At 36.2% G+C, this 15,474-nt stretch overlaps 4 protein-coding genes across 4 annotated transcripts; 1 reads left to right on the top strand and 3 right to left on the bottom strand.

The window, feature by feature from the left end:
- Positions 1 to 884: 884 nt before the first annotated feature.
- Positions 885 to 9,318, bottom strand: LOC132280880 (uncharacterized mitochondrial protein AtMg00810-like). The gene is made up of 3 exons (XM_059782637.1): positions 8,463 to 9,318; positions 1,511 to 1,588; positions 885 to 949 (listed from the first exon to the last, which is right to left on the bottom strand). Exons 1-3 carry the CDS (start codon positions 9,316 to 9,318, stop codon positions 885 to 887), a joined length of 999 nt encoding a protein of 332 aa, XP_059638620.1.
- Positions 9,319 to 11,145: 1,827 nt separating this feature from the next.
- On the bottom strand, positions 11,146 to 11,840 carry LOC132280881 (uncharacterized). The gene is made up of 2 exons (XM_059782638.1): positions 11,728 to 11,840; positions 11,146 to 11,596 (listed from the first exon to the last, which is right to left on the bottom strand). Exons 1-2 carry the CDS (start codon positions 11,838 to 11,840, stop codon positions 11,146 to 11,148), a joined length of 564 nt encoding a protein of 187 aa, XP_059638621.1.
- Positions 11,841 to 11,898: 58 nt separating this feature from the next.
- On the bottom strand, positions 11,899 to 12,513 carry LOC132280882 (uncharacterized). The gene has a single exon (XM_059782640.1). The coding sequence runs from the start codon at positions 12,511 to 12,513 to the stop codon at positions 11,899 to 11,901; it is 615 nt and encodes a 204-aa protein (XP_059638623.1).
- A 447-nt stretch (positions 12,514 to 12,960) lies between these two features.
- Positions 12,961 to 13,827, top strand: LOC132280883 (putative disease resistance RPP13-like protein 1). The gene has a single exon (XM_059782641.1). The coding sequence runs from the start codon at positions 12,961 to 12,963 to the stop codon at positions 13,825 to 13,827; it is 867 nt and encodes a 288-aa protein (XP_059638624.1).
- Positions 13,828 to 15,474: the final 1,647 nt, after the last annotated feature.

Here is a 15,474-nt window from a genome sequence, read left to right on the forward strand (position 1 = left end):
TGTGTTTGAGTCATCTAAAACATTTTGGCCCACGATTGGTACAAAAAGCATCATATTTTGACTAACATGATTTCTAAGGTTAAGGTCAAGGGTGATTTTAAAAGATTTTAATAAACTGAAGGGAAATATAAAAGGAGTACTTACAAAAGCCCCTTGTTCTCCCTGATGGTCTAAATTTTATTTATTTATTTATTTATATATATATATATATATATATTTTCACTCAGGTGCTGCAAATTTGATATACATGGACCCGAAGCAAATTTCTGGGATGACTTGGAATCCAAAATAGTGGAATGCATCAGGAACACACTTGACAGGCGTATTCAGTTTTATGAGGATGAGATTCGCAAGCTCACTGAACAGCGCTTCATGCTCATTTGGAACTTTTGCAACTTTTTCATTCTAAAGGTAGTTGCAGTGGTAAAACTCTCTTTATAGTGACTAAGAGATTGTTATGTATGGGCGCTTGGCTGTAAGGAGATATCTTACTTCAGTATTGTGGATTTTTTTTTTTTTTTTTTTTCGGAAATTCATATTGTGGATTTTCATGATCCCTGCTCATGTAAACTTAGTTGAATTATATAACACATCTGGAGAAGTTTTCAACAGAAAAGAAAGAATATGCCTCCCATTGAACATAGGTGGTGGCCGGCCAACTAACATTAACTCGTGTCCTCTCAGCCATGTGTTCATAATTACATAACATTCTTATTCAGAGTATTTTCTTTCTAGAATATTCCGAGTTATCTAGTGTTTTTTTCTCTATTTATAGTAAAGCTTGGCTTTCATGTTTGAGATGGCTTATCTTCATGAAGATTCATTACGTGAATATGACGAATTGGAACTCTGCTATTTGGAAACAGGTGCTTAATGTTTATGTTTCATCTCTTTCTGCCGTCAATGTTTATTATGGTTATTCTAATTATGTTTCCAATTCCAGTTGCTTCTGAAATGTAATAGATATCATTTACCTGTCAACTATTAATGGTGTCTCTAGAAATTTGACTGGTCTTAGCCTGTTTGTCTTTTATGCATATGACTTATGGTAGTTCTCTTAAGGGGATGAAAATCCTTAATGACTAAATATGAAGATAAGAACATGTTCATTTCTCTGTCATTTGAAAAGAAGGATAGAAGCTTTGGAAAGTAATTATGTGGGAAAAGGTTCATCTCAATAAATTAAGGACACTAACAATGTCGGGATACATTTGCTAAACAAAAAGACAGAGATAGGTGATTGGCCCAGAACTAAGAGATGCATTGTAAACTAGAATGACAAAAACCAAACCCTCTCTTTAGATTTATTATACAACTGAAGAAAGAGCAGAGATTCACTAAACCACCAATAAAAACCTTAAAGATTGGTTAATCAAACCAATAAAACCCCAAATTCCAAACCACATTCCCCAAAATCAGAGTCAAGAACGAGAATAGAGGCGATTGGGGAGGCTGAAATTAATGATTTGCCCTAAAAAAATTTATATTGAATAATTGAAGAATGACTTACCAGGGCCTTCAGCTTGTTTAAGACTCAAATTCAACCCAAATTTACCAATTAGTCTTTCAAATCCTGCAAAGGGAGATCCTGTTTCACCAAATATGATTTAGTTTGCAAAACAAGAATTACAGACCTTATTAATTGATTTAGAAAAAAAATAATAAAACAAAACCCATACATACAAGTTCGTAGCTGCAGAGAGATGGCTTGAGAGTTGAGAGACACCGGGACAGAGCCTGAAGCTTGCGAAAGGCGAACCCAATCGAACTGGAATAGCGGGATTTCGAAACTGAAGGATATGGGTTTTGATTTTGAACAATAATATATGATATGTCGATATGGGTTCTGATTCTTGTAGATTTTGTAGTTTACACTTGTAGAGACAGAGAGAGGGTAACTTCAGAGCAAAGAACGAGAATAGAGATGGAGGCGATTTGGGATGCTAAAGTGAGGAGAACGAGAATAGAGATGGAGGCGATTTGGGATGCTGAAGTGAGGAGAACGAGAATAGAGATGAGGCGATTTGGGATGCTGAAGTGAGGAGAACGAGAATAGCGATGGAGGCGATTTGGGATGCTGAAGTGAGGAGAACGAGAATAGCGATGGAGGCGATTTGGGAGTGAGGAGAACGAGAATAGAGATGGAGGCGATTTGGGATGCTGATTGAAGTGAGGAGAAGATGAGGCGATTTGGGATGCTGATCGAAGTGAGGAGAAGCTGAAATGATTTGCCCTAAACTATGTGGTCTGTGTACGTGCGAGGCTATATATATTTATGTATATATAAAAAATAAAAAAAAAGATTAATTTTTTCTTTAAGAAACTAGCGGGAGTAAAACCCGCCTTCTATATTCAATTTCTACCACGGTGCTCCACTGTGGTAGATTGAATTACTACCACGGTTTTCCATTAACCGTGGTAGAAAAAGCGGCACAAAGGGCACGACCTTATCCCGCTAAAATTTAGTGAAATAACCTCACTTTCTACCACGGTTAATGGAAAACCGTGGTGAAATAAATTAACTTTCTACCACGGTGCTTTTATAACCGTGGTAAAAAATATAATTACTACCACGGTTTTAAAATAACCGTGGTAGAATAAACTTTCTACCACGGTTTTAAAATAACCGTGGTAAAATATAAATTTTCTACAACGGTTATTTTATAACCGTGGTAGAAAGTATTTTTTACCACGGTTATTTTAAAACCGTAGTAGAAAGGGCGTGGTAAAAAACTGTTTTTCTTGTAGTGTTACTTGCCGGATTTAAGTGCCGTTTGAGGCAAAACGAAGCCCACGACGAACTCTACGCATTAGTACCAGCAATTCTAGCTTTGAGCCTCCTTTTAGCCTTCGAATTTCTTGACCCATTTTGAGGGTTTTCGCATTTGAGAGGTAGGGGCCCTTAATCCATGAAATTTTGTACCTTAGTGAGTTAATTCCTTCTAATTGTTGCTTAATTTGATTAATTGTTTGATATCTAGAGAATTGTTGATATGTATGCATATATGTTGATTAAGTGACTATGTGTGTTAATGGTTCTATGTGAAGAGCATGTGTAAGAATTGACTATATGTATTCATCTTGCTAGATTCTTGTTGTTTGAAAGCATGTTTTGATTTTCTTGATATTCTTGTGAGTTATGCCATGTTGCTTAAATTGGACTAGTTGTGGAATGATGAGTATATGCATGTCCTTGAAGCATCCATGCATTGACATTGGGCATGAAAGGGAAGAAATGATTTTGAAATAAAAAGGAAAAATTTGGGAAAAGAGTTTTGATGAAAAAAAAAGAAAAAAAAAAAAGACTGTTTTATGAAAACCAGATCGCCGCGGGGGTACCAAAGGGCCGGAAGGTTAGTATAGCCTAGAGGGAACTAGGGAGTCGCCCTAGCGTGGTTGAGCTAGCTGGGCCCATAATGACGCCGCGGGGGTACCAAGGGTCAGGGACACTAGCCAATCCTTCTCTCTTGTCTCTGCGGGGTCACCAAAGGGCAGGTTATATTAACAGTTTGAAAGTAATGGTTTTGAAAGTGAAAATAGGGAGAGACATTATCATACATTGCATTGCATAGCACCTCCTTGTTTATACTTGAAAGTTGATTGTTATATGGTTTATCCCGACATTGTATGATCCTCATTTCTGTGATACCTCTCGATTCTAGAGCCACGGGTGATCAAGTCCGAGCACAGATCCGAGGGATACCAAACAATCAATGTGTAAACAAGCAGGAAAAAACTGAATTAAGATTAAAATAATAATAAACAGAAAGAAATATGAAAATCCTCAAACATTAAATAATAAATTAATATAATTTAAATCCGTATAACTCGGGAATCCACCTAGTGGACCCCTAACTCCAAATCTTTAATTAAATTTACAGAATTAAAATCCAAAATCAAAATAGAAAAGAAACCCTATGTAACCGGAAGAGTGAGTGTCTGTATCTGCATCAACACGAACAAACTCTAAGCCTGGTACTGGCAAATACCTGAAAAATATGAGTGGGTCAGGCCCACATGCAAGTTCCAATCTACTACAATCCGTACATAAACCCGATACGCAAATACATCCTAGATAACTCGGCAATATCTACAATAGTCCATATATATATATATATATATATATATATATATATATACACACACACACACACTATAGGATGCTCACTAGCCTATAACATAGTTCAGCCTGGGTAGAAGGTGACATATAAAACACGCTTTTCAACGGCCAAGTACTTAGACCTACCAGGGAACATTAGCTATATCTAGATACTCAACCTTTGTAATATACGCACCCTAACCGTGATCAGGAGACTCAAGCTCGTATCACGGTACCATAAATATATATATAAATTCCTTCCTAGTGCAGAAAGATAAAACAAATATCCATTATGTCATTCAACTGTTTTAGTTGACAGGACATGCATCCATATAGGATTTAACTGTTTTAGTTAATCCATTCCTTATGTATGAAGGGGTAGGACTTAGCTTTTTGATCTAATCCATCCCTGATATGTCACCGTCCCATACCGGTACATATAATGCAAATGATCCTTGAATGATGCAACATTTTATGCAGTTCATCAACTCATATCCACGTAATCCAAATAGTTGATATACAGAATTTAAATAGTTCATCAACTTGAAAATTCAGAATCCATCCATATAATTAACGAGACAGAGTTTAATAGTTCATCAAGTTAAGATCCAGTATCCATCCATGTCATTGAAAATTTAATTCATTTAATTAAATTTCAACTAACCCATAGTACAGTCCAGCAGTTGACAATATTAACAATAGTAAGAGTCAATTATAAAGCTGAGAATGACAAATTATTACTCAGAAAATCCACACTACCAACCAATAGTTGCTGAAACATATAGAACAGTTTAACCATTAAAATAACAATCTCAATTTAATTATTGAAACCTAATTTATTAGTTCCTTAATTAAAATCCAACCTATGCATAAATAAGGTCCAAAAGATACATAACCCTATTCTATATCTAACATAGATTTCAAAACCATCCTCCAGTCATCTAAGTTGCTAAATTAAATTCACACAATAGGATACTTTACAATCGCCAACAAAGTGCGTCATTACTTAAAACTCCTACACTATGAAAACCCTTAGCATATTAGGATAAGTTATGCATTGTGGGTCCTAATATAGCATAATATCATGTTTAGATTCCATGCAATAGTCCGTTAAAATTTTAAAACAAAACTTAGTGCACTAGTCCTTCCTATCCGCTAGCGGCGTACAAAGTCGCTTATTTTTACACTATTTATTCCATTTGCCTTACGGACCAAAATATACAATTAGAGGAACTAAAATCCCTTGAAATTACTTTTAGAATCCTCATTCCAGTCCCTAAAACCATTTAGAATTTCAAACATGGCCCAAACACGCCCAAACAGCTCAAGAATGCATCCAAACGTGACTTAACCAAGGGAGCCTGCTCTAAAATCAAAGAGCAGGCTCTTTCTCACTTAGAGCCAGCTCCCTAACCCCTTGGAGCCGGCTCTTTGAAGGTGGAGACGGCTCTCACAAATCTGGAGCCTTCTCCTCCCACTTCGAGTCTTCTCCACTCCTCTACTTCACCTTCTTCTTCCACGGTGCTCTTCAACCTTCTGTTCCCAGTTTTTTCTAAAGGTTTTAGAGTTCAAACAAGGTCTAAACAGCCCTAGAAATTCTTTGAATTCCATTATAAATTGATTTACAGAGGTTTAAATCCAAATCGAAGTAGTCTATACAAGGAAGCAAACAAAGTTATACACAAAACGTAGAACAGATTTCAATTTGATTCATTATGCATAAACACTTGTTTTAAAGTTTATTACATCCCTGGAGTCTATTTAGAATGCACAGAACACAAGTTTATAGGAAAGGAATAGACTGAAACTTGCCTCACGATTCCTGTTTGAAACCTTAAGCGTCGTCTCTAAGTTTCAGAATTCTCCAAGTCTGTTTCCCCTCTGCTCTGCTCACAGTTCCTTTCCTCTATTGCTTCTTGGTTCCATCCAGAAGTAACCCCTCTGTTCTTCCTCCAGTCTTCCTCCTTTAGCCTCACAGAAAATCACCCCAGACCCTCTATGTTTCTCTCAAGACCAGTCTAGAGCCTCTGTTTTCCTTCTCATAAATATTACGTGAGTAGGATTGTTCCCAACCCTAGCAGACTTAAAAGAAAAATATATATAGACGTCCCAAACCCTAATCTACGTAACTCTATATTTACCGGGTTTAATTTAAAACCTAATATAAGTCTGCGTCCATACTATATAAAAAATAAAACCCTAATCCTATATCATATACAAGACCAAATAAAACAATTAATTTAGACAACTAAATAATTAAAATTAAACAATTACTTTAAAACAAATACACTATTAAAATTAAACAATTACTTTAAAACAAATAAACAAGTAATTTAGAATCAAGAACAAATACACAATTAATTTAAAATAAAGAAACAATTAAACAATTACGCAAATGAGCACATAAATCACATAATGAAATAAAAATGCAATAAAATCAAATTTAAATTCCCATTGTATCCTTTTGAAAACTAGGGGTATTACAATTTCCCATTGCTCTATTCTTTGTATGGATTCACGGGGACACAAGAAGCGTGTCTTTAGTACTACCTACAGAGCTTTATGCTCACCCTATTATTTAATAATTTTTTTCAGGGAACGGGAAAGAAGTGGCGGACGACTTTCCACCACAGACCTAATTTGGATTAGAAGACTTCTTTTTGCTATTTTTGTATTAAGTCCCATGTTTTTTGTAAAATCTTAGTTTGTTATATTTGGTATAGAGATTTGTGAATTCTTGTTATTGTAACTATATTTTGGGACTGTAATTATGATAATTTGGATTAAACGGTATGTAGATATTCCACCATGAGATGAACCATGTTGAGGTATAATGAACGGATGAATGGAATGTTGGAGTATATTATTTGTTTTATGTGTTGGGACAGGTTGGAGGTGTTTTGAAAGGCCATTGCATTTTTTTATTTGAGCAGGTTGTGGTAGTCCCCTTTTTTGGGGGAGCTCATGCCAATTTTTTTTTTATAAATGGGATTAGTTTAGGGTAGTTACACAATTCATTATTTATTTATTTATTTTTGTTTCCAGAATTAATTATTATTTCTCTTTTATTTATATATGTGTATATATTGCATTTAACACAAGTTAAAGAAACCTACGGATTTCGGCAAGCAAAATTTGGGTATGAAAGTTACTGAAAAGTGAGAGAAAATTTTGGTCTTAGCATCTAAGATTTAGAAAGAGAAAGGTTGAGAGGAGAGAGAAAGAGGGAAAAGGAGATATGCAAATGACCTCTCCTAATGAATAACGTATCTAAATATTAGCCTTCAAATTAGTTTTGAAGAGAACATTAGAGAGATGTCCTCAGAAGAGGATCCATATCGCATTCATTCATGGTAAAAAAATGTAACTTCTAATTTTAATTATTTAAAGATTTAATGAAAAATGTCTCCTAAATAAAGATATATATTGGTAGAATAAAATTTAAGTTATTAGGGTTAGTATTTTTAATTTTTTTTTCTCCTTTCTTATATTAAAATTTTATTTCTAAAACATACAAAGTAAACAAATAAGTAGCTATCTAATTTGAATTAAAATCACAAATCAAAATTCATACTTTTTCAAAAAAAAATAATAATAATAATAATAAATAAATAAAAATACTCATATAGAGAATAGTAGCGGTACATGCCACTCAGTCGACAATGCAGTATAATATTATGGAGATTCCAATTTGGTTGTCAGTAATTGAATTATTTTCAGCTTTTTTTATTAAAAAAAAAAAGTATTTTGGCGACCCTTTCCGGTGGAGGTTAAACAACTTTTGGAGATTCCAGTCAACCACTCTTGTTCTTGCACTTGGTTTGAACTTAATTAGGTGCAAAGCTCATTTTGATCATCTCTTTCACAAACCCATTTTGATCTCTTCCTTTGATTGCTAGCTTTCATTTCACAAACCGATCGATGGAGGTTGCTGGGATCTGTTGGAAATAGTGGCCTAGTTACACACACAACTCTATACTATTTGGAAAAAAATAAAAATGGAGGAAGAACACTTTTTATTTCACTTGATTGAAAATGAGTACAATGCATGGGTTTATATAGGCTTCAAAACATAAATGAAAATGAAAATTAACACCCCATTAACATATCATTTAGTAGGCAAAACTCCCACTAACCCACTAACATGACCATTTAGTAGGCAAAACTCTCACTAACCCACTAACATGACCATTTACTAGTTGTAACTCTCATGCCCCCCACTAACTCCAATAAAAAAACTCACATAAATATAAAACATCAAATAAAAAAACACCAATGACCTTCAAAGACATTTTAAAATAAATTAAAGTTTAATTTCTAACACCCCCCCTTAAACTTGATTTTTTTTCAATTCCAAGCAAACTGCTTAACTTGTGAAAATCTGCAAACTTGAGGGGCTTGGTGAAAATATCCGCAACTTGATCTTGTGACTTGATGAACTTGAGCTCCACCTCCTTCTTGGTTATGCATTCTCTAATGAAATGAAATCTTGTATCAATATGCTTGCTTCGTTCATGAAACACCGGATTCTTGGCCAAAGCAATTGCTGATTTGTTGTCCACAAAAATCTCCGTTGACTCTTTTTGTAGCATGTGTAATTCCTTTAACAAATTCCTCAACCAAATTGCTTGACAAATACATGAAGTGGCTGCAACATATTCTGCTTCATAAGTTGAGAGGGTGACAATGGGTTGCTTCTTTGAACACCATATAAAAGCAACATTTCCCATGAAAAAACAATAGCCAGAAGTACTTTTTCTATCATCCAAATCTCTGGCCCAATCACTATCAGAATAACCCACAAGCTTGAAATCATTAGTAAATGAATAGAATAACCCAAAATCAAGGGTACCTTTGATGTAACGAAGAATCCTTTTAGCCGCCTTGAAATGAGTTATGGTGGGTCTTTCCATAAATCGACTAACAAGCCCAACCACAAATAATATGTCTAGCCTTGTGCATGTTAAGTATCTCAAGCTTCCAACAAGACTTTTGAAAAATGTTGGATCCACCGTCTCTCCATCTTCATCTCTTGACAATTTAATTCCAACTTCCATGGGCGTGTTCACCAATTTACAATCTTCCATCTTGAATTTGTTGAGAATTTCCTTAGCATAGCCTTCTTGGTGAATGAAAATTCCATCATTCATTTGCTTGACCTCAATGCCAAGATAATAAGCCATGATGCCAATATCTGTTATCTCGAACTCTCGAGCCATAACCTTCTTGAAATCTTAAAACATTTTTGGATTGCTACTTGTGAAGATTAAATCATCCACATACAAGCAAAAAAAAAATAAATCTCCATTCTCACTTACTTTGGAGTAAAGAACATGTTCATATGGGCACTTTGAAAAATTATTGTCTTGAAAATATTTGTCAATTCGCTTATTCCACGCCCTTAGTGCTTGCTTCAAGCCATATAAAGCCTTCTTCAATTTTAAGACTCTGTTTTCTTGCCCCTTTACAACATAGCCCATGGGTTGTTGAACATACACTTCTTCTTCAAGAAACCCATTCAAGAAAGCCGATTTTACATCAATTTGGTGGATTCTCCAATTGTTCTGGGCTGGCAAAGAAATTAACAATCTAATTGTTTCCAAACGAGCTACGGGTGCAAATACCTCATCATAGTCAATCCCGGTCTTTTGGTTGTACCCCTTGGCGACCAATCTTGCTTTATACTTTTCAACTTCACCATTTGCATTCTTCTTTGCTTTATACACCCATTTGACACCAATTGCCTTTTGCCCTTTTGGAAGTGTAGCAAGCTCCCATGTGTCATTCTTCTCTATGGATTTAATTTCTTCATCCATAGCATTTCTCCATTTTTTGTCTTGTGTCGCCTCCTCAAATCCTACGGGTTCACAATCCGCAAAAAGACAAAAAAGTGTTAGATCACCTAACCTTTCCGTTACCTTATCTGTTTCATCATATATGTCACAAAGACTCCTCATGCGAAGTGGTGGTGTGTTACTTGAACTTGATGATGATGGAGTTGATTGATCTTGAATTGATGGTGGTGGAGATGATATTGGTGGAGAAATGGGCTGCTCCATGCCTTCATTTTCTTGCTCCTCATCAGAAATTGGAAAAATATTATAATCTTCATTTGGAGTGTTCCAATCCCATGTGGCTCGCTCTTCGAATTCAACATCTTTACTAATGACAATCTTCCCATTGCTTGGATTGTACAACTTGTAGCCTTTGGAATTTGCATCATAGCCAATGAACACCATTTTTTCACTTTTGTTGTCTAACTTGGTCCTCCTTTCATCCGGCACGTGCACATGGGCAATGCTCCCAAAAACCCGCAAATGAGAGACACTTGGCTTTCTTCCGCTCCATGTTTCTTGTGGTGTTTTGCTTTGCACACTTCTAGTAGGATACCGGTTGGACAAGTACACCGCACAATCAACCGCTTCAGAACCAAATTCTTTAGGCATTTCCTTGTTTTTCAACATGCTTCGAGCCATATTGAGAATGGTTCTGTTTTTTCTTTTTGCAACTCCATTTTGTTGGGGCGATCTCAGAACCGTTAAAGGATGGTGAATTCCATTTTCTTCACAAAATTTTTTGAAATTATTTGATGTGAATTCACCACCTCTGTCGGATCGACGAGCCTTTACATCATAGCCACTTTGTTTTTCAACGAGTGTTTTAAATTTCTTAAAAATTCCATACACCTCCGATTTTTGTTTAAGAAAATACACCCATGTTTTTCGGCTAAAATCATCGATGAATAATAAAAAATAATTATTCTTACCAAATGATGATGGAGAAATTGGACCACAAACATCCGAATGGATAAGTTGTAGTGGCGCCGTAGCTCTTGTGGTAGCTTCTTTAGGAAAACTTTTCCTTGATTGCTTTCCAACGAGACATCCTTCACACAATTGATTTGGATTGCTAATGAAAGGCAATCCCTTCACCATCTTCTTTTTAGCCAACAACTCTAATCCTCCAAAATTCAAGTGCCCAAGTCTCAAGTGCCAAAGCCAAGTTAAATCATTAAAACAAGCCTTCAAACATTTAGCCTCATCGGCTTAAATATTTAGCAAAAACATCCGGTTCTTTGTCACTGGAACCTTCGCAATCAAATTACCCAATGGGTCTCTTATCGAAAGACTACAATCCTTCATGGAAATATTGTAGCCTTTTTCTAAGAGTTGTCCCAAACTCAAAATATTGTTCTTCATATTAGGCACATAATAAACATTAGAGATAAATTGATGATGCCCATTCCTCAAACGAATCAATATTTTACCTTTCCCTCTTACCGGAATTTGTGATAAGTCTCCAAATGTCACCTTACCATTTATTGATTCATCAATATCAACGAACTTCTCTTTGCTACCACACATATGGTTGCTTGCACCGGTGTCAAGATACCACACATCTTCTTCACTCCTTTCACCTTTGTATGCCAACAACAAAGTAGGCTCCACTTCTTCATCAACATAATTAGCTTTTTTTTCAACATCGTTAGCAACATTTCTACATTCCGAAGCATAATGACCATATTTTTGACAATTGTAACATTGAATTTGAGACTTATCATACCTCCTCCCATATGACCTTGAGTAATTTCCTCTACCACGACCTCTTAGTTGTTGTGAGTCATGGACTTTTTCTTCATTGCTGGTTGTGTGTTAACCGCTTCTTTCTCCTCTTCCACGGCCTCTTCCTCTTCCTCAGCCATGTGCATTTCCACGTCCTCGGCTCCTTTGATTTCCTCCATGTTTTTTGTCTTTTTCATTCAACGAAAACTTTTTTTGTAGCACTTGCTCTAAAGCTTCTTATTTCTTCACCACCTTTTCTTCACGAGCTTGCAACGAACCCATGAGTTGATCAACAGTCATGGAATCCAAATCATTTGACTCTTCAATGGCTACAACAATGTAATTGAATTTGGAATCCAACGACCGAACGATCTTTTCAACGACCCTTGTATCAGTCATGGTGGTTTCGCCATATCTTCTTAGTTGATTTACAATAGCCAGGACCCTCGAAAAATAATCTAAAATTGATTCAGATTCCTTCATATGCAATGCTTCAAATTCACCTTTCAACGTTTGGAGGCGAACCTTCTTCACTTTATCAACTCCTTGGAAGGAGTTTTGAAGAATCTCCCATAGTTGCTTTGCATTTTCTACACTAGCAACTCTTTGTAGCATTCCATCATCCAAACATTGATGGATGGTCTTCACCGCCTTTTGGTCCTTCTTTCTCATGGCTTGTAAAACATCTTTTTCGGCTTGAGACAAAGTTACCTCATCTTCTGGCTCATCATAACCTTTGGAAACTTCCCACACATCTTGTGCTCCCAAAATTGCCTTCATACGGATACACCAATTTTCATAGTTATCTTTGGTGAATCGAGGCATTTGAAATGGAACCGAATTGTTTGCCATTTCTTCTCTCTCTCACAAACTAGCTCTGATACCACTTTATTGGAAACAGTGGCCTAGTTACACACACAACTCTATACTATTTGGAAGAAAATAAAAATGAAGGAAGAACACTTTTTATTTCACTTGATTGAAAATGAGTACAATGCATAGGTTTATATAAGCTTCAAAACATAAATGAAAATGAAAATTAACACCCCACTAACATATCATTTAGTAGGCAAAACTCCCACTAACCCACTAACATGACCATTTAGTAGGCAAAACTCCCACTAACCCACTAACATGACCATTTAGTAGTTGTAACTCTCATGCCCCCCACTAACTCCAATAAAAAAACTCACATAAATATAAAACATCAAATAAAAAAACACCCATGACCTTCAAAGACATTTTAAAATAAAATAAAGTTTAATTTCTAACAGGATCTTTCTGGGGCCAATCTTTGAGATGCTGCTTGAAAAATTGGCCTCTCGTGCGGTGTCAAACCATGCCCGTCAAGAAGGAATCCATCGTGAGTTGAAGAAGCTGGAGAAAATGTTGCCAGATATTCGTGATGTTCTCGTCGATGCAGAGGAGAAGCAAATGACAAATGATGGAGTCAAATCGTGGATGGAGGATCTCAACGACGTGGCTTTCGATTTGGATGATTTGCTTGATGATATTGCTACTGAAGCTTTGCGACTGGAGCTGAACATGCTAGAATCTGAAGCTAGTAGTAGTAGTAAGGTACGAAAACTACTCATCCTAACTTGTTGCACTTCCTTCAGTAGTAGTACTCCTAGCGCTATTAAGCTTGATCACAATATGATGTCGAAAGTGGAGGAAATTACTGCCAGGTTAGAAAATATTGAAACCCGACAGAATAGCCTGAATTTGGTAGAGATTGTCGAAGGGGATAGGTCCAACAGAGTAAGAAAAAGACGCGACACGTCTTCTTCAATGGACAAATCTCATGTTTATGGCAGAGAAAATGATAAAGAGGCTATACTTGATTTGTTGATTGATGAAGCTAGTGTTGACAAAGTCTCTGTCATTCCCATTGTGGGAATGGGAGATGTTGGCAAGACAACGCTCACTAAGCTGGTCTATGACAATGAACGTCTAAAGGGTCATTTTGATCTCAAGGCGTGGGTCTGTGTTTCTGATGATTTTGATATTGTTGGAGTAACCAAGAAAATTCTTGAGGCGGTCAGTTCAACAACTCATAAAGATGAGGCTTTGAATATGCTTCAACAGAAACTAAAGATGAACTTGTCAGGCAAAAGATTTCTTCTTGTTTTGGATGATGTTTGGAATGAGAATTATAAAGAATGAGATGTCCTACGTTGTCCTTTTTTATTGTCACAACTCGCCATAGAATTGTTGCATTAGCCATGAGTCTGTCTCTAGCTTACCCTTTAAAAGAGCTGTTGGAAGATGAATGCCTATCTTTATTTACTCACCATGCACTCGAGAGAGAAAATTCAATGAACATTCAAATCTGAAAGGAATTGATGAAGAAATAGTGAAAAAAATGTAAAGGCTTGCCTTTGGCAGCAAAAACACTAGGAGGCCTCTTGAGCAACAAACCACGACAAAGGGAGTGGGAGAATATACTGAATAGCAAGATGTGGGATTTACCTAAAGAAAAAAGTGGAATTCTTTCAGCTCTTAGATTGAGCTATCATCATCTCCCATCTCATTTGAAGCAGTGCTTTGCTTACTGTGCAATATTTCCAAAAGACTATGTCTTTGATGGAGACGAGCTAGTTTTATTGTGGATGGGGGTAGGTCTTTTGCAGCTATCAAAACAAAAACAAAATAAGCGGATGGAAGATTTTGGTGATGAATGTTTTGATGATCCATTATCAAGGTCATTTTTCCAGCAGTCAGGTGGTAGTGAATCACAGTTTGTCATGCATGACCTTCTAAATGATCTAGCTAGCTCTACACATTGCTGGGGATATATGCTTTATGCTCGATAAGTTGGAGACTTGTCATATATCCATCAACGATTTGAAGTCATTCAGAAGTTCAAGCCTCTTTGTAAAGTTCAACATTTGCGAACTTTACTGCCATTAACTTTACTGCCATTACCAATTCCTATGTCATCCTGGTGGACAAGATTCTATTTAGCAAATAAAGTTTTGTCTGATTTTTTGCCAAAATTACAGTGCTTAAGGGTGTTATCTTTTTCTTTTTATCCCATAACTAAGCTACCAGACTCGATTGGCGATTTGAAGCATCTCAGGTATCTTAATTTATCTGGATCTTTAATCAGACGGTTACCTGAATCATTGAGTACTCTCTACAATTTACAAACACTGTTATTGCGCAGTTGCAATAATCTTTGTATGTTGCCCTCAAACATTGCGAATTTAATTAATTTACGCAATCTTAACATTACTGATACTGTTCAATTACGAGAGATGTCCTCCGGAATTGGTAGACTGACAAATTTGCAGACACTGTCAAAGTTTATTGTGGACAAAAACAATGGGCCAGGAGTGCAAGAGTTGAGGAATTTGAGGCTTTTACATGGGAGCATTTCTATTACAGAGTTGCAAAATGTAATGGATCTTCAAGATGCAAATGAGGCAAATTTAAGGGCTAAGAAGGACCTTGATGAATTAGAGTTAGCGTGGTGTAGTGACTTCAATGATTTTCAAAATGAAAACCTCGAAATGAATGTACTTGACAAGGTACAACCTCACAGAAACTTGGAGAAACTCAAAATTGAGTTTTATGGGGGCACAAAATTTTCAAGCTGGATAGGCGATCCAACATTCTCTGAAATGGTGAAGCTGAGTCTTGTAGGATGTAGAAAAAGCAGATCTTTACCACCACTTGAGCAACTATGCATTTTGAAAGAGCTATGCATTGAAGGTATGCATGAAGTACAAAATTTAGGAATTGAGTTCTAGGGGGATCGTTTTCCTTTGGGACTTCTTTTTCCATCACTTCAGAGACTGAAATTTGAGG

Source organism: Cornus florida, unplaced genomic scaffold, assembly GCF_030987335.1.
Source record: "Cornus florida cultivar Cherokee Brave unplaced genomic scaffold, ASM3098733v1 CherokeeBrave_3.0.0_Hap2_Chr11, whole genome shotgun sequence".
NCBI lineage: Eukaryota > Viridiplantae > Streptophyta > Magnoliopsida > Cornales > Cornaceae > Cornus > Cornus florida.